At 41.6% G+C, this 25,853-nt stretch overlaps 1 protein-coding gene across 2 annotated transcripts in view; it reads left to right on the forward strand.

The window, feature by feature from the left end:
* Positions 1-25,853, forward strand: part of FLT1 (fms related receptor tyrosine kinase 1) — a 108,481-nt gene that overhangs the window by 38,784 nt on the left and 43,844 nt on the right. For both annotated transcript variants that reach the window (XM_058828806.1, XM_058828811.1), the window contains exons 11-12: positions 12,847-12,961; positions 21,527-21,635. In XM_058828806.1, coding sequence (XP_058684789.1) covers positions 12,847-12,961; positions 21,527-21,635 — 224 coding nt within the window. The remainder of the gene's footprint in view (positions 1-12,846; positions 12,962-21,526; positions 21,636-25,853) is intronic.

The raw sequence follows: 25,853 nt of genomic DNA on the forward strand, positions 1-25,853 counted from the left end.
CTGTCTGGTATGTTACCTTACAAGGACAAGTTGCAAGATTTATTTTTGCTAAGAGATGTAAGAGAACATCTTTTAACTAGAGAAACCTTGAGAAAGGCATATATGAAAGTTTTCAGTCTTTTAGTTTCTTTCAAGAGTTTATACAGCTATGAATACTCTGGATTGAAATCCAGTGCAGCACTGAAGAAACAGTTGGTTCTTCCTTGGAAATCGAGGTGGTGCTCATCAGTTGTCAGATATTTCTGTTAGCAAGCACAGGTCATCACTCCTGCAGAGGAGAACGTGTCATCAGAAAGAGGAATTAACATCTGCATGCAGGTGTTCTGTAGAGTGCTGAACTGTAGACTCCATTAAAGTTAATGAGCAGTGTGTTTGAGCAGGTGTTCAGAGGAGAAATGTAACAACTTGAATCAGCTATTGGCTCTGTTACAATGTTATTTCCAGACTGGCTTCCAAATTGCCTGCATAATTGTTCTGTGATGATCCCCTTCAACCCTCTCCCCTTCCTTCTTCTTAAAGTACTCATTGAAGAAGTAGTCTGGAGAACACCATTTTTAATGCTTTGCCTAAACAGAGTGGGATGACTCCCTCTGAATAATATGACAATTTACTATTTCAGAAAGCCAGAAATACCTGAGTAATTAAATTTTGTCTCCTGCTCCAGGAAGGGAGCAGAGTGGAGTACCTCAGCAGCTGGCACACCTTGCTCAGGCTGATGTCTGTGCGTGTTCAGGTGTTCTCCCTGAAGAACTGGAAAACCCTTTAATCCCACCTATTTCACTATGCTTCCCTCTTTGTGTGAAGGGAGGTTTGCCTAAGCAACAGATTTAATATGCATTTACCTCATGCAGGAGATAAGAAACATACCTTGTTCTACCAATACTTTTTTTTTTTTTTTTATTTATCTGCCCAATGTTAGGTTTCCAATGCTGAAATGTTGTTCTGTTTATGCTCACGTAGAGCTTGTTTCTGTACACAGATGTACCTTGCACTTTAAGTCAATAAACCCCCACAGGTTACCATTCAGTGTAAGGTAGTGGAGATTCTCGGGAAATTTCTGAATAAAAAGATGCTGTTGCTGCAAAGACCTTGCAGTGCACTATTGGGTCCAAGATCTGATTGATCCAATATTTATATGTATGCTTAACTTCACACCCTTTGAGTACTGTCACTGCAAGCTGGGGACTGACTGCCTAAGTTAGATGCTTTTATTTTTGAAGGAATGATGCCTGTGACCTCCTTTAATAGCAGCCATTAGATTGTGTGGAGACTTCTTTCACTTTCTTTTCCAAGCAGTATTTCAGTTACAAAAATCTAAGAATATCTCAATGAATTCCGTTGCTTTTAAATGCAGATGCTTTTTAATGCTTTCTGATTGATACAGTCAATTTGCATAACTCTTCTCTCTACTTCATTCAGGCTAGTAACAGGAGACTGGCCAAATAAAATGATTTCCATAGTTTTCTCATAGCAAATTTAAAAAAAAAAAAAAAAAAAAAAAAAAAGTGAATTTTTGAAATGTGAAAGACCAACATCATTAAAAATTCCCTGTACTTTGCTTTCTGTTACAATTACTTTGCTTAAACCAACTCTTTCTTGCCATTAATCAACATTTTGCTAGCTAGCTAGTTAACTAGATATGTAGGTGGAAAGATCCTCTTCTGATGTTCACTCAAACAAGGAAACCTAAAAGAGTCAAGGAAATCTGTCTGGGACAAAAAACAAAGTTCTGGGTTTTTTTAAAGCTTATGCAGAACTATTAAACTTAGAGATGGCAGCCAAAAGACAGTGGAAGACACAATGCAAAATAAAAGTTCTTAAAAAAATAAAATTAAAAATTAGTGTTTCTTAAATGATTGAGAAACTGCTTTTCCAGGGCTATCTTGCTGCTCTGCAATGGACACATTCCCAGGCTGGGCGGCCCCCAGGTGTTCAGTGGATATAGAAGAGCACAGCCCAGTGGGGCACTTGTCCTGAAGTGCCCAGCAGCCTCCTCAGCCTCTTTTCTACCACACTGGAGCCATCCTGTCCATCCTGAATTTGTCTCAGGCTGGGTTGTCAGCAGAGGTGTATGAGGCCAGACAGCAGCAGGGCTTGCTGAGGGTCTCCAGAGTCAGGCAGGCTGGGATCCACCTAAAACAGATCCATTCTAAGGTTACAGAACAAGTGTCTGCATGCCAGGAACGTGCTTGATGTTAATGGTTCTTGACCTGAATCTCTTCAGTAGATTTTGTTTATCTTAAACTGACCTGGCAGGAATTGCCAAGAAAGGCATGTGGGATACTGCTATTGCTCACTGGAAGCACTGGCTTGCTGAGAAGATGTGCAGTGTTGTTTGGGGCCAGTTTCTCTCTTTGGACATTTCTATGTGGGCAGTTCAAGAGAGGTCTTCAACCTCTGCCCAAGGTTTGACTGATTGGCCCTTCAGAAACTGCAGAAAGTTGCAACACTGAGATTTAACCATGGGTGTTTCAGCTCTCCCATCATGCTGCTGCCTCCCTCCTCTTGAGCTATCAGTTTTGTTCAGTCTCAAACTGAATGTTATGTTATTATTATTTTACAACCCTGCCATCATATCAATCTGTGGTTTTTTGGCTTTTGTTTATTTTGTTTTTTATGCTTGTGTGTTTGCTTGATGGAGAGAGAAATGTAACAGTATTATAGAGCTGCTTACAAAAACAAAGTAATTGGGGAAACTGGTGCATGATTCTCTGCTCTTCTGACTACAGTGTCAAGATGTGAACTCCATTTGGTGGCAAAACCACCTAATGGTGGGATTGGAGATGGAAGGCTGAATAGATGAAGTATCTGGGAGGAAACAAACTAGAGGTGTTCCTTGAAACTTCTGCAGAGACACAGAAAGACTGAAACTATCATAATGACAGTGCATGGCCAGAGTCCCAGCAGCTTCAGTGAAAGAGGAGGCAGGCCATGTGTGCATAGCAGTCTAATTGCATTTCTGCACTGTTTATGTCAGGGTATTAAAAAGGGATTGAAAGCCAGAATCATTAGGGTGTGCTTGGATAGATGATCAGGGGAAACCAGATTTGGAACATCAGTGAGGTATGTAAAATGAACAAGTAAAGAACGAATGTTAATTATACTCAATTAGGAATGTACTGAACCACCCAAATTTAATTGTTGGATGCCTGCAAACGTTGATGACCATTAGTTTGTCCACAGCAACTGGTTTTATCCCTTGTGCCTATTTTCAGGAAGGGAAAGTCTGAGTCTTTGGAGCTGGTATAAGTAGGTCAGATGCAATTAACAAACAGGTACTCCTAAAATGCCTTTGTGTAATTTGACATGTGGCTGGATCCTCAGCTCTATGTTCACACTGGTTGAGGATCTGGCTGGTGGCCTTTGTGCCTTCCACCCTGTGCTACAGGAAAATCATCTTACAGCAATCTAGAGATGTAGAGGTACATACAGGTACACCTAAAATCATACTAGCTATTCCCTTATTTTGATGTGGTTGGGGAAATAGATGAGTGTAAATGAAAGTCAAACCCCTTGGTTTTTAACATAACCTTAAAAAAAAATGCAGAGGAACTGTCATGAGTGCATATTGGCTTCAAGTTCCCTGGAAGTCCATGCTGCTGCAAAGGAAAGAGAGGAGTGAAACAGCATCTGATCTGCTTCAGCCTAAATAAGCAATATGCTTAAGTGTCTCATTCTGCACTTTCACTGGGAGCCAAAAGCCAATGTTTGCTTGTGAACACATTCTTTCCCCTGAGTAGAGCTATATCCTGGTTTTCAAGTCACTATTATGGAATTTGAAAATATTTTTTAATATTTTGTTTGCAAGATGCCGTTTGAATCAGATCTGGCACATCCATATGGTTACATAAGCTTGGCAAACACATGCTTTATACCGAGTACAGTTTGCCACAGTCTGTCCACAGGGTTACACATTGATGAATTTATTCCGCAAGTATAAATTACTTCATCGTGGGTCTTGGTTGAATCAGAACCTTAAGCTTTCAAGTTTTGATATTGCTAGTTTCCAAATCACTTTAAATCAAATTTTTTAAAAAGTTAAAACAAGAAACATTGTATTGTTTGCTCTGTCATTGATCAGCAGGGATACTCTGCTTGGTATCATGCTTTTATTCTCACTTGCTTGTGTTGGGTTTTTTTTCACTTGCTCTTCCTTTATTTTTTCCCAGTTTCTTTTTTTTCTTCTTGTTGCCTTCACAGGATGGTTTCTTGGCTTTACTATGTGAAGCCTGACACCCAGCCTTAAGGAAAAACACTTAAGGGTCACGTAGATGGTGGGATGTTTCTGCTTGATCTTTTACTCCGTGTGGCCCAGCCCATGGGAAATAAAGTGTGTGACAGGCTGTACGTGGGGACTGCACGACGTGAGCGGGGCCCCGCGCGCTGGCAGTGTGGGAGCCAGTGGGGCGTCCCAGCCCGTAGCCAGAAGCCTGCTCCTGCACTAGCAGGGGCTCCTGGCCAAAGGAAGGCACCAGGTCAAACTCTGTGTGTGCTTCAGAGTGATTATGAATGGAGTACTATTACTGGATCGAGTACACCTTTTACAAAAATATACAAACTTTAGTTAGCATCCTCTTTCCTTTCATGTGTACGCCTTTCAAAAAGCCTTTGCAGAAGGCTTTGAACAGGCATGTGAGGTAGGATCGTGCTCAGAAAAAAATATTCAGTTAAAAAATAGAAAACAGAGGTTAAGAGGGAACAACCCGTTCTTGCAGCGTAGGGAGGTGATCAGTGAAGCTTTTCAGGAGCTGGTGCTGGGGTCTGTACTTGTCAACATGTTCAGAAATAACCTGGAAAAGGTGGCAAGGAGGTGACACTGTTTGTTGATGATGACAAGCTATTCGGATTTGTAAGGTTGAGGAGCTGATTGCAATGAAATGCAGAACTCTCTTAATCTGGGTATCTGAGTAAAAAAGTGGCAGGTGAAATTCACTGAGGATAAATGTGCATGACATACATAGGAAAAAAAGATCTTGCTTTCGTAGGCAAAATACGTGTTAAAAAGCTGTTGGCTGATCATTAGTACTACAAAGAGGGATCTGAGTGCTGTGGTAGATGGGTTTGTGAAAGTGAACACTATCATGAGCAGCTCAAAAAGAAAATCAAGTGTTAGGACTTACCAGGAGAGAAATAAAGACCACAGTACAGAACACCACGATAACTCCACAAATCCATAAATTATCAATGTCTTTTATGCTATGAGCATTTCTGATCCTTTCATTTCAAAGGATGCAGCCAAACTGGGAGGTACACCAGGAATAGCATCAAAAAGGATCAAAGGAATTTCAGAGAATGAGAGGAATGTGTGAAGTATGAGTGAGGAGGGAGATCAAGACTCTTACAGACTGAAAAAGGTGTGACTTGGGAGTTACAGGACAGAGACTTACAGACTTGTAAAGGACACATGTCTGAGGATCAGTTGTTGTTAACTTAACTTAGTTAAGTTGTATATCTTTTCCAATTCAAGAGGCCATTAGATGAAGACAGGAGGAACAGAATTTGGAACTAAAAAGGATATCACTCCTCATGTAGTGGATAGCATATCTGTGAATCTGCTCGCCAGAAGATTTTGGGGGTTTGAAAACTTCCTGCAGTCTTGGAAGAGAAGTGTAGAAACAGCCTATATTGAGGGAAGTTCCTGAGTTGATAATAACTGGTGACTGTGGGAGTATTAGAAGGAAATATCTGAAGTTAGTCCCGCTCTTACTCATCTCCAGCCATCTGCATATGGTCATTGTTGGGACAGGATATGGGGTAGATGGATCCTTGGTCTTACATCCATGCCTGTCAGTATTTTCTCTTCCTGTTTTCCTTCTAATCAGCTCCCCTCTCTCCTTAAAAATGTTTCCCTCCATTCTTTCTCATCCCTTCCTTGTTTTCTGCCTGCACCTCAGTCCCTCACTCCAGTCAGCCCAGATTTGCTCCCAGACCCCTACTTAAAGAGAAGTTGAAAACAAATCATCTTGAAAAACACAACCTCAGTGGATCAACAGCTCCTCTGTCTCCTCTGCTAAACCCTGGAAAATGGAAAGGGTGAGAGTTGCTCTTCCAGCTTGTCAGCAAGATGGGCAGTATGAAGGACTGTGTAAATAGGCTGCTAAAGTCACTCCTTTCTAGAACCAAGAGGATCCAGTTAGGATAGCAAAGGAAAGAAGAGGAATTTTGGCATTCTGAGGAGGAAGGATTTGTGGATACATGGATCTTGGAATATTATAGATGTAAGGTTATGTCTAGAAGTTAAGTGTGTATTAAAAGTGAGTTTTGCAAGGAAAATAACTTACAATAGAAGGGTCTGAACAATATCTTGGACTTTATTTATAGGGAATATAAATTGGGAATTAAAAAAAAAAAAGGGAATGCTAAAGGGAACATGGTATGTAGAGTTTTTGTGGACTTTCTCTTTAGGATTCTGACTGTTCAACCAAATTGTAGACCCTATTCCTTTCAGTACTACAGACTCTTAAAATCAAACACATTTTTCCCCTGAAAGAAATTCTAGGTGCTTGTGGAAATCTCATGTGATAATCCTATACTTCCAGCCAACATCCTCCTTCTCTGCAAAGGACATGGTTTTTCCTTTTGCACAGAGAAAGTGGAAGCTGAATCACAGTGGCTTCGTGGGAGATGAGAGTGAACACAATTTAGTAAAGCAGGAAAGAGAGTTGTATAAAAAGGAAGGATGGTGGGTTTGGCTGAAATATGATGGTGTCATGTGTCCGTGAAGAATGCTAAGCAGAGTGAAGCAGAAAATTGAGGACCTTCTGATAAGACAAGGTGAGAAAACTTCAGATAACCTCACTATGTGTAGACACCTGAAAAATTACTTTCAAATGCTGTTATGTTCCCTAGCAGCCAGAGGTTTCAAGTAATGGCAAAGAAGTTGGAAGCAAAATGGGTTTTTTTGGTGACCCTCAGCCTCAGTCATCTGCATTTTTTGTTGTGAGTAACTGGTGTTGCAGGGTGCTCAGGTGTGCAGTCATGGAAGTGATTTTTTTCCTGTGGAAATCTGTGTGTGGGCTGATGAAATACTGAAAATTGCAGTAGGCAACATTGCTGTTGATCTTGCTGCTTCTTTTGAGATAGCTCAGATCAATCAGCTTTCCAGGCAGAAAACTGGAAGAGTTAAAGGCAAGTCATAATGTCTGGAAAGGATGAGTATGAAAGGGAAACACCATCCAGTTATCTGGTTGCATGTCAGTAACAGCAAGAAAGTCAATGTGCAGCTATCAAATGCTTCCTTTTTTGATAGAGCCATAGAAGTACACAACAAAGCTCTAAATGTCATCTACCCTACTCCTTTCAAAATACCCCCCAGGAGAATGAGCTTTTGGGACATCAGGGACCTGATCTTAAATAAATGAATATATATAAACCAACAAACAAAAAACAATGTAAAATAAATCCTGTTCCTACCACCTGTAGTTTTCCTCCTAGCTCCACTAATGTGCATACTAGGGAAGGTGTTTGGGATGAGCTCCCAGCTGCAGTTTTGCCAGTATCTCAACCTCTGATTGGTTTTGACCTAGAGCAGGAGCACCTGGACCCACAGCTTCTTAGAATCAGAATCATTTTGCATAGACAAAGCTGGCAGGGGGCCAGCACATATTCTCCTTCCCCTACCCCCATAAAGCACATTTTACAAACTGTACATGCTCCCTGCTACTAGTTTTCCTCTCTGTTTCCTGCTTCAAATTGGCTCAATATTCCCAAGGACACGTGGCTGTACCAGCCCTGTGCTGTCAATCGCATGACACTGGACATGGCGCAGAACAGTCATGGCCCATGCCATTCAGATTTTTTTGGTAACTTGCAAATAAAACACAGTTCCTATATATTCTTTACAATTCCAGGGATTTCCAGAGTTCCTATCTTAATGTTAGTGATGTCATCCTTGCCTCTGAAAAGATGTGAGTCAGCCCAACTTGAATTTGTAGTAGCATTGCCCTGACGCTGCTAGGAATTGCTGCCCTAAAAAAAGGATAGCTGCTGAGAAAAGCATGGTGGCTGCCAATAATCACTCTAAAAAATGGGCACTGTTGGTGACAGGATGGTTTCCTCTCCCTCCCAACAAATACTACCCCAGTGAATGAGAGTGTGAGTGAGGCTGCCAGGGGCTTTGCCAAGAGGAATACTTAGAGAGTTGAATGAGATGTTACATGAGGTAATGATTGTAATGGCCTCTGGAATCACACAGGAGGACTTGGGAGGGAGAAGCTGGGAGGACAAAGAGACAGAAGATGAGTATTTTTCCAACTGATTTGTGGTTTGAGGCTCTTTCACTGGTATTTGTTGTCGCACTACTTGAAATGAAAACTGCAGTAATGTCTTTGGGATGGGGAAGATGTGTCTGGACGGACTAGATCTGGGGCTTTCAATCAGAACTGACTGTCATACTCGGGGTCAAACCACCCTATGAATAATTGGACAAATTGCTTACCTCAGCTCCCATGCTCTTCTATAAATCACCCAGCAGCTTTTCTTCTGAGACCAGTATTTTCATCGGCAGGACTTTAGCTTGGAGCTGGTTTGTAGTGTGATTTCGGTGAAATGCATCAAGATGACATGAAGTGCACTCTTACCCTGGAAACTTTTCCCTGTTGCTAGTTATAAATACACCATGCTATTGTGCTTGGCATGCTGCATGCTAATAGAAGTGAGGGCTCTGAAACTCATTAGGAAAGGGAGCGGGCTGCGGAGCAGAGAGAGGACAGTGTGAAGCGAAGGTTGATCACCACAGCCTTGTCCAGAATAGGCCATGGGAGTTTTCTTATCTCACTTTGGCAGGAGGTGCTGCTAGCTTCCTGTGCGAAATCACGAGCATATGCTGCTTTCCTCTTGTTGTTTGGCTTCCTCCGCTACACAAGACGGTTCCCAGCACTGTGATTATCTTTGCATCTTCAAACATGGCACACTCTGCTTCCTCAAGTGCTTGATGTATTCTTGAGTAGCAGGCTGGCTCCCCTCCCCCCAGCCACTTCACCCCATGGGTGCCAGCTCTACACATCACAGACCTTTTATAAAGCTGGACTTACTTCTGGTTGCATAAACCATCCCTAGCCTCTCCAAATTCGTTTAAGTTCCCAAAGCTCTGGCCAATGAACAGGTCTGACAGCAGAACTCACCCTGCCACAGGCAGAGCCACTCTCACCCTTTTTTCCCCCTGTGCTGGGCTTCTCTGGAAGCCTTACAGAGAATTAGTAGCTCCCGTTTTTACAAAAGAATAGCCTTTTTCTCAGGGTCTTGACACAAAGGCCGATGCGTGCCTGCGTGGGTGCGCACCTGCAAATGCGCATGCCAGCACGCATGCAGGCACATGGGAAAAACTACTTAGGGTGTGATTAACCTGAGTGCTCTGCTTCTACCAGCGCTCCACTAAGGCAGCAGAGTCTGATCACCTCACCCCGAGGTTGTGTAACTTTTATAAACTTAGGTTTGTACATACCCCCGTTAGCATTTGCTACGTGGGATCTCTACACATGCAGAGTTGCACCCACAAAGTAGAAACATGAAAGGGTCTGCAGGGACACAGGTGAAAGAGAAGTGTAGAAATGTGCTGGCGGATATCAGCTTGTTTATCAATCCCTGCGCACACTGTGTGCTCCTTCATTAACCTGGCGGTAACCCTGCTGTAAGACTTCCTGAAGATGCAAAGCACCGGGGCTCATCCCACAACAAAACATTTCAGGAATTCATGTACTCTGGAGATATCTGAAGTAAGACTCAAATATCTAAAATGCAGTGGGATTTCCCTGCAAACACAGACAGTTCTTGCTAAAAATGCAATGTGAGTGGGTAGTTTGAAGAAATTGGTAATTTCCTTGAAATCAGACAAATATGTAGCTGATGTTATGTGAGGACATGCTATGGAACATCAATAGAGTTAACAGGAAGATGATTGCCTATTTTGGTTCCAGCCAGCATAGATTTTTGTGTTTTCATTTTTCCCTCTTTCTTTCCAAGCATGTGTGCTTAACACAAACATTTGGTTTGATGATTACATCTAAGTTCAGCAGAACCTATTCTCTTTCTGTTACAAAATACATTGTTAGAAGCTGAGGTCAGATTAAGAGGCAGGACTTTCAACTAATTTTTTTGCTTCCTCATCTCTACCTGATGGTGTTGTCTTATGCAGCATCTTTCACATGGCATCCCTGGCAGCAGTAAGAGGTGAGATGACTTGGAGTATTAACTTGAGTAGCCAGCTCAGGATAGTGGACCCAGTTTGTGTGTTGCTTCTGAGCTATTTTAGTGTGTTTGAGGTTAGAATGAAGGGATTTGGCAGCTGGTGAGAGGAAGCATCTGGTTCTGCATCCAAAGGGATGAGTCTGAGTCTTGTCCTAGACTCTGCCTGGCAGCTGTGCTGCAACAGATCCGTAAGCATTTGCTGATCCAGCAGTCAGTGGAGCCGACGTGTGTACAGCAGTACGCACACCTCCAGCTGTGTGCTGTTGGTTGTAGCATTCTCAGCTTGATTGTGACTCCCTTTTTATTAAAACCATGAACAACAGCTATGAAGTGTATTTGATTTTCTACTCTAATTGCATTAATGTAATTGTAATTGCCAGTTTGGGTATAGAATGGAATGTGACGTCAGTAGAGTTCACATATGTGCCTCCAGGGCTAATCTAGCGCTTTACATGTGTTTTTGTTGTTATTGTGATGTTATTGTAGTTATGATGGTGGTTTGCATTCTGGTATTAATGAGTAATCAACATCTCATTGTGCATCAGCCAAGACATAGCATTGTCCTCATCCCTAAGACATGGCAAATTAAATATATACAGTCCGTCTAAGGAATTGTGAGGAAGAGTATAATAATAGCAACTGAATCTGGAGCCTCCAGAGCTATATGAAAGGAAATTGGAGATGCTTTTCAGAGATGCACAAGCAGCTTCTGAATATGCAACATGCCTTCTTTCTGTTCTTTACCAAAATATGTGTAAGGGCTTCTATGGTAAGGAGTACAGAATTTCAGCACTGTAACAAAGAAACATAAATGCATTCTATGGGGATAGGAAAAAGAAATAAATTAGGAGGCACCTTTTAATATGGGTCAAGTGGGATTTTGGTGTGTCTCTTTTCCTGTACAGATTGCACCCAGTCACAAATGTGCTTTTGATACTGCCTATTTGTGTGCCTGGCATCACAGATTGAGTTTTGAAATCTTCTATGGCATGGAAATGCTACCAGCTTAGCCAAATTATTATGCCTTCTGTGTTTCATTCTTATTACAGAACCAGTCTTCTTAAAGCCTTAAATGTGTAAAGTAAATGACCTCTACCTTTCTGAATAATTTTAACCATTTTTCTCCATCTGGGTGCAACAGATGCACCTGTCTTTCATTCACCCTGGCCTCAACAATAATGTATTAGAAGTTGGCTTTTAAGCCAGAGTCTGAAAGAAGTGGTAGTGTAGATCGGGCTTTCCTCCCATGCTCTTGCTCCCTGCCCTCTCTCAATGCATGAATCTCCATTGCCTTCTGCTGTTTTGGGTTTTTTTTGTCTTTTCAACACACTGTTCCTTTCAGTGCACATTGTGAAATTTGGGCAGCCCAAGTTAGTTTCCGTGTCATTACTTCATTAAGCTGTAGTATCTGCTAAGTCATTGGCCACTTTGACGCAAAGCTGCACAATTGAAAACAAGCATGTAAAGTTGGTGTACCATTGGTATTCTAAACAACACAAAGTTTACTGTGCAAAGCAAACTACACAGTTGGCTGAAGGGAAATGAGCCTCATTCTTTGGTCAGGATTGCATCATATTCTGTTTTTCAGTCATTGGGCTTTAAGATTAATTTCTCCAAACAACTGTTATACAAGTCAGAAATATGTGATTACAGATACTGCAGCCATTATCTTTCAAATCCAAAGAACATAGTGTATTTGAAAGAGCTTCATCAAGCTGAAGGGTTAATCTCTGACAATGACACTGGAATCGAACAAGCAACAACTAAATTCTGGATGAAGAACTGAACTAGATATTCTCAAAGAACAACAGGGTCAGGCAGCACTTAAGAAGCATTCCAATGTGTTTATTTCCATGTGTACCAAATCAGACTTTAAGAAACAAATTAGCTCTGCCATGACCACACCTGAATGTTCTGATTACAAGCCAATTTGTTGCATAAGGCAAAAACATTTTTTCTTTGGGGCTTCCATTCATTATTTTCTTCCAGTTAAATTATCATTTAAGTCCCTATAATTTAAATCATTTAAATCATTTAAATAATTTAAATCATTTTGGTAAAGTTTTGTTTAACTTCATTTTGTTCATTTGCAGGATTATGCATATTTTTACTATGTGTCTTGTAATCATTGAACCTCAGTATTAATATCTTACTGTTTTGTAAACTGAACTAAAAAAAAATTTAAAAATTAAAACTAGCATAATTCTTTGTTAAAACAAAAAGAACCTGCACAGGGTAAAAGAGCATCCAATGCATTATAGAATGCATCTTGAAACAAATATAATTTGTTTTGAATTAAAGGCTAAAAATAGTATGAACTCATGTTTTGGCAATGTCTGAAAACAGGGGCATTGAAAATGAGATGTTGATCTTGTACAGCCCTATATTTAAGTTCTGACTGTAAATGCTGGCCTCACAGTTTACAGTGGGTTAAATATGAACATTGGCTCCAGAGAGCTAATATTCAAGGAGTGGTTGTGGAAGTTAATCCAATTATCAAGCTCCAAACCTCAAGATTTAATGAAAAGCAATTATACTTTCCTGGTTATCACAGCACCTGCAGTTTTCCTGACTGATCACTGTTTTCAAAACAATTGTTTTGTCTTATGTGTTGAATTTCTATCACCAAATCAATAACATTTTAATTTTTGTTCTCTTTAGGCACGGATTTTGCTTTTATACTGAAGGATCTTTCATCCTGAAAGCTGGCAGCAACGTAGGAAACAGGATCCAGAGCATCACTGAGAGAACGGCTGTAATAGAGGGCAAAAATAAGGTACGATTCCTAGGAGCAGATAACCCTCCTGTGTGAGAGCATGTGTTTAAAAGGTACTGTGAGATGCTATCAGGGTAACAGAGAAGAAGTCAGCACTTTTATATTGTTTAGATTTGAGGACCTGCATACATGCAGATAAGCTTCATACTTGGTATTTATCTGCTGAGAGTATTTTTTTCTGGAGGCAGTTGCATCAAGGTGACATGCCAAGAGAGTGTATCATTGGGATTTACTATATCTGCTCTCTTATTCATGTTCTGAAGTATCTTTGGGTACCTCAGGAGCATGGGACAGTGTTCCAGGCCATCTTTGCCTTATTTTGTGCAATTGCACAATTTCATGTTGTTTTTCCTACGAGAATTAAACTATTTACTCTCATTAGTCAGTTTATTCACAGATGTGGCCCTAGATAATTAGATGGCCAAGTCTTTTTTGGAATAAATTCTAAAGAGGCAAAAGAATCCAGATTAAGAGAGCAAAGTTTGAGAGGTCTCAGTCAGAGACAGCAAGATGAGATTTATCCCAGCAGTGTTAACCATCTAAATTCAGATGTTAGTCTAAGTCAAGCATCCCTTTATGGGTCATGGGGAGACGCAGAGAATTCTGAAGGGCAGGTGGGCCTGTAGTCTATTGGTGTCTAATGTGGAAGAGAAAGCCAATGAGATTAATTTGCCAAGGGCCAAGGGCTAAGAAGGATTGTCCATCAGCTAAGTCTTTCAAGGATACCCTAGATCAACTGCAGTTCCCTTGGATAGACATGAGACTGATTTAGTGTGGTTGGGTGGCCTGTGCTACAGAGAAGCTCAGATGCCATGACACTGTCTCAGAGTCTGTTTTCACAGGCTAGTTTGGTTTGTGGCTGTAATAGGTAAAGAGATTATAAATTTTTCAAGCCTATCTTACTCCAGGCCTTTCATTTTTAATGACACCAAAATGCTTTCTGTAATTCTAAGGGCACTGAGGTTATAGGTCTCTTTTCCTTGATGGCTGCCTTCAGTTTCCTGCATATGAAAATGGGTATAAACCGTAGGTGTTCTCATGTCAAGGCCCTTTCACACACCGCAGAATAAATAGGGCTTTACGTGCAGCCAAGAATCAGATCTGGGACTGCATTTTTTTCCAGCTGTTATATTATTTAGAAAGTATCACAGGTGTTCATGGCATCATTCCAGCATTTGGGAACAGGCTGGATCCCAGTGAGGCATTTGCTCTATTTAGCTGTCCAGCCCAACGTGCTTAAAGATCAAGGCAAAGATGGGAGCAAACAGTTTCCTGGGGTACACTATCATAGAAAAGCACATGAGAAATGAAACATAAGAAGGGAATTGAAGGAGGAAAGGGAAATAATTTCAGGCACAGGAAGACACAGTCTATTCCACAGGGGGAATGATGAACAGGATGATAAGAATCAATTATTTTCCAGCAGTCATATAGCTGTGCTATGGGTGCAGATCTACCTGTTCACAGGGTGCAGAAGGAGCTGTCTAATGACCAGATCTCATTCTCCTTGTGTACCATGCATTTTGGAGACAGTGGAAGAGGAGTGGCTGAAATATTAGAGCAACTTCCAGTCAACAGCAAATAAATTCCTCCCTGGAGGAAGATGCTAATAATGGGTCTCCACGGCAGAACTGCAAGTCTTTGGCAAGCAGCCCTTTTTAAAAATGTGCCCAGAAATGAACTAAGGAATGGTCTTTGCACGGAAGGATTTGCAGTGAAACTTACTGGTCCTCCATGGTATTCCTTGTCTTTTTGCTCTTTAGTTCAACTAAGAAAGGTCTACCTTGCTTTGTTTTATTCTTCCTGGTCCCTTTGGGGAGGGGAGGTTAATGAAACAATCTCTGTACTCAGCTTTTTCACAGCTTTTCTAAAGTTTCTCTATTTCTGCTGCTCTTCTGTAGCTTTTCCAGCACAGCTGGACTGCTATTGTAAGTGAAAAAATGCTCTCTAAGCCCAGGCTTCTGGCCAAGCTGAGAGTTGCATGATTAGTGCACACAAAGCTGCTCTAGAGCATCCAGGATTGTCCTTTTAAATCCATGGGAGTCTATGGCTTTTCACTCATCACAGCCCAAAACTCACAAGCCCTCAGCCTCCCTGAGCAAACTCAAAGAGACAGGTCAGACAGAAGCCTTGCCCATCTGCAGCAATATTGTTGGAGTGTTAATAGCACTGAGCTCGCTGAATGCAGCACCTCACCACAAGTGTCTGTCTCTGATGGACTGCTACTGTGAGCACTTCTATTCCTGCAAGCAGCTTGAACAGCTCTCTCAGGCACTTCCACATCAGTGGGGCCCTGCTAAATAAACAGAGTGTCTACCCCACTTCCACATCCCAACACAGCAAGTGTGGTAAAAACAGAGCTCAATGGAAACAACAAAGATGTAGGAGACAAAGAGGTAGGAAATGAATGAAGAAACTCAGAAAGTTTCACATTTGGGTTAGCATGAAAGGAGAAATGCGTGTGGTCACAGGATGAGATTATTGTAAGCAAGGGAAGAGATGAACGAGGAATGATCAACAGGTTTCTTTAGCAATGAAGGTAGCTGTTTTCACTGTCCTAAAGACATTGTGCCAGTTCCACATGTTTCCTGTATGTGGAACATCTAAGTGCCTCCAGTTCGACTCTTTGCTGTGGTCAGTTGTTTGTTTGTCTGTGGTTATCAAGGTAGCCACAAGTATATTTTAAAGTCAGAAAAACCTCAAGCCCTGTGCCTGTGCAGTTAAAGCAGTGCAGGAAGCCTGTACTATATTATTCTTTGGTGGCAGAGAAACCGTGACAACAGTGCTTTAGTAACATTTCCGCTAAAGCCTCTCTAAGTGGACATTGAGAAACTCGAGTGGTACAATGGAAGAACTTCGTAACATAAGCCATAATACTTAATCATAAGACAACCCTTGAAGTGATTTGATTCCCCCACCCAATGTTTTCATTCTCGTTTTGTTGGACATTTCAGCAACTTCCTACAAAGTTGCGCTATTCTTAGGCCTATCGTGTAAACAGGTCACAGACGCTCTTCTGTCATTCAGCTACTAACACCCATCACTTCTGTGTTCCCAGCTGAAGCTGACTGCTGTGTCTAGCTGAGGGCTAACACTGATTGTTACTCTTTGCATGGTCAGTGTTCATTAGAACATCAGTCAGTGAGTGACCTGCAGCAACAGGGTCCAAAGAGCTGGTGCACTCACTGTGCTGGTGCGTACAATTGGTAGCAGTGCGTGCATTCAGTGCATTCTGTCCCAGGTGGGCAGGCACACTCTGCCTTATCAACAGATTTAAAAGCACTTTGGTACTCCTTGCACAGGGGTACAAGGGACAGGGTGCTGTAGGAGAAGTCAACAAGGATCCTGGGCATGCAGCATGTGTGGAAGGCCACTAAGAAGGCAAGTTCAGATGAGGGAAAGCAAAAAGTCTGGGCCAAGAAGAAAGGATTATAAATCCAAGGGAAGGAGACAGTAGACAGGAGGGTAGTTGAGTACAAGGAGAAGCTGGAGGGAGTGAGACAAAACCCTTTTGTTTTTTGGGAACTAACTTATTGAGAGCCTGAAATGGAGCAGAATGTCCCTGACTGCCTCGTGCCTCTTCTGCTAGCAAACGCTGACCTATTGCAGGTACCACAAAAGCTGGATCTGTGTCATAGGGTGTGTCTCCAGTTACTGTATAAAGGGTAATAATGCATGAAATTACAGCTTATGATTCATATATGTGTGTGTGGAAAAGTGTGTGTGTGTGTATATATATATCTATGTTTGTATGTATGTATGTATATATTTATGGCTTTGTTTTCCACTGCGTGAATACCTGACACAGGTTTTTAGTGGTTCCAGTGTCATTCTTGTGAATGACAAAGCCACTTGGCTTCATGAAAAATGGAAAGCAATGGCCCTGTAATGTGATTCTCTAAGACAAAATTTAGACTCACCCTTGTGCAAAGATAGGTCAGCCTGACTGGTGGTAGTATTAAAAATTGTAACCCTCCAAAGTGGAGTGCTAGATAGTCAGAAGAGTCAATCCTTCCTGGACATGACTTATTAGTGTAATCATGCAAAATGGAAGGGTTCCATCTCTCCAGCATCTTCTATGCCAAGCCCTAAACTTCTACCTCTCTTCCGAGTTCCCACATTACTGATGAGAAGAAGCATGTGCTGTGTCTGTTCTCAGTCCTGACACATGCCAGCTGTCTGGCCAGTACATCTGTGCAGATTGGCCATCTGGAACACAAAGATGAAGGGAAAGCTGTTTAGCTCACTACAGCAGCATTTTGATCTTTCTCCTCTACCTCACATCTGGTTTTCATGAAATGCGTGAGATCTCATGAGCTCTGAGCTGTCAATAATTTTTGGTTGAAACTGGACAATGGATTCAAAAATTACTGAGCACGTGGTAGAGGAGAGTATACTGGCAGACAGATGGACAGGCTGGCAGACAGATGGACAGGCTGGCAGACAGATGAACATACGGACAGTATGATCTTCCTCAGAACCCAGGCTAAAGATAGCAGTGGGAGCGCCACTTGCCTCTCTTCAGCACATTGTAACTTCTCCTGGAGCCCTCCCGAGCGCTACTAGAATTGCTGTCAACACTTCTAAGTGAATCTTTGGGAGGTACCAGCAGAGCCAAGCCCTTGGTGAGATTAAAACCAGGAGAACTTGGGTCTTGCTGCTGCTGAGCTGTGGGACATCACGGGATGCAGAGGGAAAACACAGCTCTGCTTGATATACAGCAGCAACATATTTTTCTGTCTGACCCCAGGGGAAGAGTGGGTGCTCTCTTGCAGATACTCATGTCCTCGTGTCATGGATATTTTGGTGTTTCTTCCATGGTGGTCCTGAAGGTGAAACATGTTGACCAGATGTTCTGCACCAATGCACCTTGCCAACATGTGAGGCATACAGATCGTATGTCTTTGGCACAAACAGATCAATCCAGTAGTGCACTACCAATATTTACATATAGAACTTCCTAAATTATATTCATTTAGACAAAGATAAGTCCAAGGGCATAAATAGAGCATATTTTCATTTATTTCCTTTATTTTTTTAACCAATAGTTCTTTGTAAAAGCATAACTAGAAGAGAATTGCCAATAGCTGACAGACTTGCACTAACCTGCTCTATGTTGAAAGGGCAGTATTTTGCTTTTTAAACACATGGGCTGTTTCAAGAAGTCAGGGCATGTGGGAGACACATAAGAGTGAGGTTGCCAAACATTTTCTGAAAGCTTCTTTTCCTTCTCTGCCATCAGCTGGAGCACTGGGAATCCTCTGTCTCAGCTTCTTTGAGAAAAGAGAAATTTGAGCAGACCCTCCAGGGGAAAGACCAGCCCACCGTGGCTCCAAGTGCAATGATTATGTCAGCTGCTTTGCATTCTCTTTGTCTCCCCAGTCTTTTCCTCATCAGTTTCCACCGCAAACAAATCTGTAAATTCCTCTTCCATCTCTTAGGATTTCTGCCTTATGCCTCTTTTACTTGCCCAGAAAGCAGCAGCAGTACAGGACTTAATTCCCTAGCCCCTGGCTTTGAGATGACCCTGTAACATTGTGCTTCAGCTGAGATTATGGGAGTAGAAAAAGGGCATAAAGGGCCAAAACTGTGGTGGTAAATGGGGTTTGTGGACACATGATGCTCAAGCTATTGAGTATGCCAGGAAGGATTTGCCTGTTCTGTCTGATCGTGCCAGCTCAGTTTAGACTTTCTGTATATAATGTAGTTGCAAATCCAGGGCCTGAAACTCCCTGTTGTGATGTCAGATGAGACAAGATTGCAAAAACTTTTATTTCTTTTGCAGCAATAGCTGTACAGAGGGGCCATGCTGCACAAACTGGTCTCAAACAGCCATGGTTTCTCCATAAACAACATGCCAGGCTTAGTTTTGTACACACTGCTTCTCTGGTGAGTTTTGACTGGCATCCACAATGAAAAACACAGACTGCACCACTGGAGGGCTCACAAACTATTTAAAGAGATGCTATCTTATCCTTGTGACTAATTTATAAGCCAAAAGATTTATACAGAGACATGTTGTCTCTAAAATATTCTGTTCTGTTGCAAAGTCAGTCTAACTTCCTCTTAGACACTGCAGCTTTCTCTGCCTTAGTAGAGTAAACATACCAGTGTGTGCTCTCTGGCATTGAGGCCTCCTGTGTTCACAGCATTTATTTCCCTTGCCTTCCAAAGAGCTGTTGCTTGCATGGGAGTTGCCTGTTGGAAGTGATCCTTGGCCCATGCTGGAGAAGTATTTGGGACAGTGTAAGTTGGTCAAAACTAAAATGCTGCTGAGGGGAAAAGCTGTCAGTTTAAATCACTGGCTTTCAATGCAATTTAATGCACAAGAAAGGGCATCATCTGTAAGCCACTGTAGTCACACTGCTTAAGCATAACTCTGTGCACCATCCTCAGTGTGATAGAAGTAATAATCACATCACAGTGGGCTGAAGCAGTAAAACTCAATATAGTATATACGATTTTCCATTAAAAAGTAATACCTAATGATATAAGGACAAAATACAGTCTGATACTTCCAAAAACTTTTCAAACCTTTGGAGTAGTTGTGGGAGGAATAGTCAGCATGTCTTTTTAGGCTCAGAAACACTCTGCTTCTGTGTATGGTAAAGACAGGTGTCCTGGAGTCAGAGAGCAAAGACTTCACTCCCCTTCACTGTGCATGTTAGGTCACAGCTCCCTCCTGGGCAAAGTTGCTGTGAGGTAATACCAGCTAGCAGAAAAAAGGCTATTTTTTGGTGGAAAGTCTGGGATGGCAGAAGCAGTTTTTAACCACCCACATTAGCCTTCTGTGGTAGACATTTTGGGACTTCTTTCTGGTCTGAGTTAGTGTTGATAAAACAGATGCAGGAATCCTGGTACTGTGCTCTGTGTCCACACTTTAAAAAATTATGTTTAGAACCTGGAATAAATTCATAGAGAATGACAAAATATGGACAGGGCTGGGCCCAGCCTTTATAATTAGAAATTTGTAGAGGTCAGCCTACTGAATTTAGCAAAACAGGATGGCTTTTTTCTAAGGGCTATAATTATCTATCTGGTATTACTGATCCTCTTTCATCTCACAGAAGATCCAAAAAGGTACTTTATAACAATTATAGCTAGAAATATTCTGTAGTGCGTTAGCAGACAGGTAGTTTGCCACTGAGACAATTTAACAGGGTAGAGGTGCTGTTAGCAGTAGTTGCAGTGAATTTTCCATAGTGAAGTCTTCTAAAACAAATTAGTCAAAACCAAATGATTTGCCTCAATGGTGTTTGCTTGAGTAGTAGGAAAAGTAATAGACTCTTTCTATGAAAGAGTGGTTTTGGAAAACCAGAAAATCCATGTCATTTAGGGGCTCAACAGGAGTTTGGGGGATAGCTATGGATTCTCCCAGCAGGAGACAAAAGCAGCACAAATATTTGGTCAGTGTTTATGTAAAAATGTAGGTAATTGGTCCTTATTTATTACTGCCTCATCCTGTTGTGCTTGTCTCTGAACTCCAGCAATCAGGCAGACTTAATAGAATGCATTAATTGCACAGAACTTATTTTTGAGATTTTTAGAAGAGCCAAACAATTCCAAACAGTAGAATTCTGAAGCCCCACAATTTCCTTTTGTCACTGTCCCAGCTCTGCCTGTAACTCCAGCCAAACCATGTTTTACAGAACAAGTAAAATGGCAACAGAAAGACAGAAAATTAAGTTGTAACTGGGAGCACATTACACTGATGAAGTCCATGTCCATGCCTCATGTCTCAGTTCCATAACAGAATGATATGTCACTTGTTTCTGTATAACTTTCATCTTCTGCTTAGTGCCCAAGCCACTAGACCATGGCTTTCCATCACCCTTAAAGTATAGCTCTTATCCTTATAGTGGTTTTTGTGTTTCTAAGGGCACATTAGGTGTTTTTGGCCCCTGGCCTTATCTTTCAAGTCATATAACTGAGAAAATATTTAGTGTGCTGGACTTCTTAGGATGGTGATAGATTATAACATAAATAAAACTGACATATTATTATTTAATAATAGAAATATTAAGTCCAAGAACAGAAAATAGTACAAAAGAAGATGGGTAAACATCTCTTTTGCTGCTGCTCTGTCTCACTTGACACATATGTGGGGAAATGAAAGAAATCAAGCTTGTTTAGTGCCAAATTGAGCTACTTTTATTCCCCCAGGATTATCCAAATGCCTGAGGCATGCCTCACCTATCCCCTTTGCAGTCTGTCTCTCCTACAGGCTGCTTATCTCCTTGTGTGAAACACACTGTGTCGTGCTTCATGTCTTGTAGCTTACCATTACATCACCACTGAGAGATAAATCAATCTGAAAGACACATTCAAAGATTTTTGGTCATGATGGCTTTGATGATACAAGGGTCACACAAGGAGCTTGTTTCCTGTTATTCTTCTATTCTTTGCAAAACTGTATATGGTGACATCTCCTTTAAATAGCCCCATCACTGAATGAATGGAAAGAGTGGATCATGGGACTGTCACTAGTGACTTAGGAAAAAGAGAAGGCAAGCTTTAACTGAGTTCTTGAGCCAATGAGAGCCAAACCTCTTCTTTCTTTTGCAGACTGCTAGCACTCTTGTTGTAGCTGAAGCCAAATCCTCAGGAATCTACAGCTGTGTGGCATCCAATAAAGTGGGAAAATCTGAAAGAAATGTCAGTTTTATTGTAACAGGTAAGATCTACTCCTCTATAGAGTCAAACATGTTTCCTGATCCTGGAATTATAACTGTTAGGCTGTTGTGGCTTTTTAATATACCACAGTTTCAGAATTGCCGTGATGCATGCACTTGTAAGCTCATACCATGCTTTTGGGTGATGCTGGTAGATTTCACAGCACCTGGTTTGGATTTCTAGGGACACCAAATTGGTGAATGACTCATTCCTCCCTCAAGTATCAAGCATGACAGAAATTACTCACAAATACAGCAATGAGTAATTCCCCATTTTGGTTTATCTCTGCAGTCATTCCGTACATGAAATTTTAGTGCATTTTCGCCCACCAGTAAGCCAGTTTCATGTGTGACATTGACAGTGTCTACAGCCCCATTCTGCTGCCCACCAGGATATGTCACAACACAGTGTCTCTAGAACAGTGCTCGTGTCTGCAGGCAGCATGGTGCTAGAGACACCTGGGGTACCCCTCACGGATCTCAGGGGCAATGGCAACTTATAGGTGGAAAAGTGCCAGGATACAGACCACAGGGTTTTGTCTCCTCTTCTGAGAAAGACAGCCTGGAATGTCATTTTGTGCCATGGCACTGAGAATTCCTATCATGTTATACTCACGTATGAGTATGCTTTCTGTTATTTTTGCATTATGAGATGTGTTTGGAGTTTTCACAAACAAATGACTTAATGTTTTACTTCAGGAATTACTGAAAAAAGTCCACAATGTGTTCTTGGGAATAACTACTGCATTATTCATCAACACAAAGTCTACATATGCAATTACAAAGGATTTGTTTTCTGTCAAAAGTTTTGTTTTGTTTATAAAGCAGTAGTTTTATGAACTTAGGCTGTTGGCAGTTTTCAGGGTAGATCATTAAAGAAATGTAATTCATTTGAAAATATGAGAAAAAGCAAAAAGGCTAAAATATTTAGATGTTTTAATCCCCAAATTGTAATCTCCGGAGTTTTTATGTTGTCATTCTCTTGCTTACAATTCTGATGAGTGGTTTTAGTGAAATTCATTCTATTTCTATTCTGAGAGATATCAAAGGAGACTAAACACACACTCAATAGATTCAGTAAAAAAAATAAAATAAGTTGCTTCAAAAAATGTTCCCCCGTCCAAACTCTGTATTTTTAAGATATTCTGACTAGCTGAGTGATAGAATACCAAGTTGGAAAGGGCTTCAAGGATCATCTGGTCCAACCTGTCTTGGGAAAAGCACAGCATCTTGTCCAGATGGATCTTAAAAGTGTCCAAGGTTGGGGAATCCAACACTTCCCTGGGGAGATTATTCCAATAACTGATTTTCCACATCATAAAAAATTTATTCTTGTGTCCATTCAGAAATTCCCCAGGAGTAACTCATGCCCATTACCTCTCATATTTTCCATGTGTCTTCTTGTAAAATAGGAGTCTCCAGCTTCTGTGTAGCTACCCTTTAAATGCTGGAACGTGTTGATAGTCTCCCTGCAGCCTTTCCTCAAGGCTGAAAAAACCCAGATCTCTCAGCTTCCCCTCATATGGCAGACTTTTCAGTCCTTTGATCATCTTTGTGGCACCTCTTTGGACCCTTTCCAGACTTTCCACATCTGTTTTGTATAGAGGTGACCCAAACTGAACACAGTTTTCTGGATGTGGCCTGACAAGTTCTGAGTAGAGTGTAATGACTTCTTTATCTCTGCTGGTGATGCCCTTGCTGGTGCAACCCATCAGCCTGTTGACTTTTATTTAGCCACGACGACACCCTGTTCATTCATGCTGAGCTTGTTGTCCACCACAGGTCCCTTTCCACAGAGCTGGTCCCCAGCTGAGTAGATCTGTTGACACAGATGAACTGGTTTTGTGCTTCCAGGAGAGCACCCTGTCCTCTAACTGGTAAAAGACAAGAAAAGGTAGCTTGGGCACCAATACCTTTCTCTGGCACCTCCGGGATTTTGCAGTCTTCCTTGAATTGGCCCAGATTCCATCTGGCTTCCATCCAGCTTGCACTATCACTCTTGTCCACACAGAAGAGTATCAATGAGTAGTAGTAAGTGCTCTTGACAAGTTGTGGCACTGCCTCACCAACATTTCAGGCCTTAGCTACCAGGAGGCAGCATAACTCCCTGCCATGCCAGCAGATGAGCACCACTGAAAGCACTCATCATTTCTCTTTAGGTATCCACTTTTGTGCTGCTTGTACAGTTTCACCTGGCAGACTTTGTTTGTGGGTGTCTACAGCTGTTAAAGCTCCATGTCATAACACACTCTCACATTTAGAAAGTGCCACTTTTCTGTAAATACAGAAAAATTGTAAGAAGTATGAGAAGTATAAACAGATAAATGACACATAGGCGGGTTTTTTGTTAAAGTACAGAAACAAGAAAAATGTCTCCATGTTCTATTAGTGGAAGTGACAAGAACATTTGCCACCTTGAAGATGACTCTTGTCCCCACTCTCAGTTTTGCTTTCATCCCTATCCTCACACTGTGTGTGTTTGGACAGAAAGCTGAACACCACATAGCTCTCCATAAATTAACATGCCAATGATAGTTTCGTCTTTTTGTGGGTACTTCACATGAAACTTTGAGAAGTCACTGAGAATCATTCACTGAGAACGCTGCTCTTTCAACATGCAAGGTGCTGAATTTGGCCCACTCTAACTCTTACTCCTCAGTTTTCACAGTATGACATGGAAGACTCTGAAATCAAATAAAGATGTACTTTGATGGACCCCCTTCACCGTATCCAAATCTCCCTTTCAAAGTTTTGATGGTGGTTTCAAGTATTTTAGTGCAGTGACATGAAGGACCTAGTTTTCTTATTTAGACCTAACATTCTCAGATCTTAACCAAGGATGAAAGGAAATCCTTCTGCTTGATACTAAAGCTTGCATGAGAACATGCAGAATATTATGACTTTCCTTTGAAGAATCTTATATTGGCTGGTGTTCAGAAAGCGGAGTGTCAGCTTTATTATGGCTTGGAATTTCTTAACATCTTGACTGGTGGCAAAGATTCTTTATAGGGTAGTGAAGTTGAAATGCATCTGCCTTATGAGTTCCTGGAGCTGAACACTTCAGCTGTGTGACATGGAAAGTCCTGATCATCCTCTGACACTCATTTACATTGACTGAAAGCAGTGTAAACAATACTGTTGTTTGGTTCCTACAAAATCCTGGTTATGCTCACCATAATTCTCCTCCATTAGGCTGAGACCAAACTGCTGTGGCTGGGTACAGCCTGTATTTCACACCAAGAAACAAACATGTCCAGAATGTGCTGAAAAATGCACTGAGGGAGTGAAAACCTGGGAGCCTCAAATGCTGATGGATGTGAACAGGACACTGAAAAGTATTTCCTTCTGATGAGTCCAAAACCAATACTTCAGGTTTTGTGTGACAGCTTAGGGCTACTTTATCTTATGTTGTTGAGTCTGCTGGCGCCATTTGAAGTCAGCTTGAGCCACACAAAACGTCTAAAAGTAAGAAAAGTGTCTAAGCAGGAGGGGATGACTCCTTGTAGGAAGAGGAGCTGCTGCCCTCTGTAGAAGGGACATGCCAGAAATTACTCCAAAGAGCAGATGGAGACAAAGCCTGTTCTTAACAGGAAGATCCCTTTCCTTGAAGGCAATCTCCCTCAGCCCTTGTCCTGGGGATGAGAAAATGCACGTACTCCAGTGAGGTGGCTGCAGGGCAATGAAGGGTCTCTTTTTTATAGGCAGAAACCATTAGGAAGGTGGTGGAAGAGCGTGTCACAGCAGCCCTTGTTTGGAGGTGACAAGTTCCACTCCTTCAGGTAAAGGTAAACATAAGGAAATTAGTGCCAACAGAGAGAACCTAGGGAAAACAAGCACTTTCTTTAGTTACTGTAAATATCATTATTTCTGGGTTTAAAGTGAAACCTGCCTATTTTTTCGTAGGAAGTTTGAGAGTGATATACATGATTTTATACACTGTGCCTGAGGGTGTATGACACGAGGACCATGGGCTTTGGAGTAGCTTTCCTATGGCTTCTGTCAGATGAAGGGCATTTGTGTATTGTCTGAGCTCTAAAAGCAAATCATTGTTCATGACTCAAAAGTAGCTGTGAAGTTTATATAAAAGCAATCTAGGTGATTTCTGAAAGCTCTCCTGCCCACTGGTAGGGAAGCAGTCTCTGTAACAACACCTTTATGCCAAATTTAATTGTATTAGCACCCTTTCATCCAGCCTGCCCCTTTCCCTACATTTTGGGCTG

This window comes from Poecile atricapillus, chromosome 1 (assembly GCF_030490865.1).
Source record: "Poecile atricapillus isolate bPoeAtr1 chromosome 1, bPoeAtr1.hap1, whole genome shotgun sequence".
In the NCBI taxonomy this organism is placed as follows: domain Eukaryota; kingdom Metazoa; phylum Chordata; class Aves; order Passeriformes; family Paridae; genus Poecile; species Poecile atricapillus.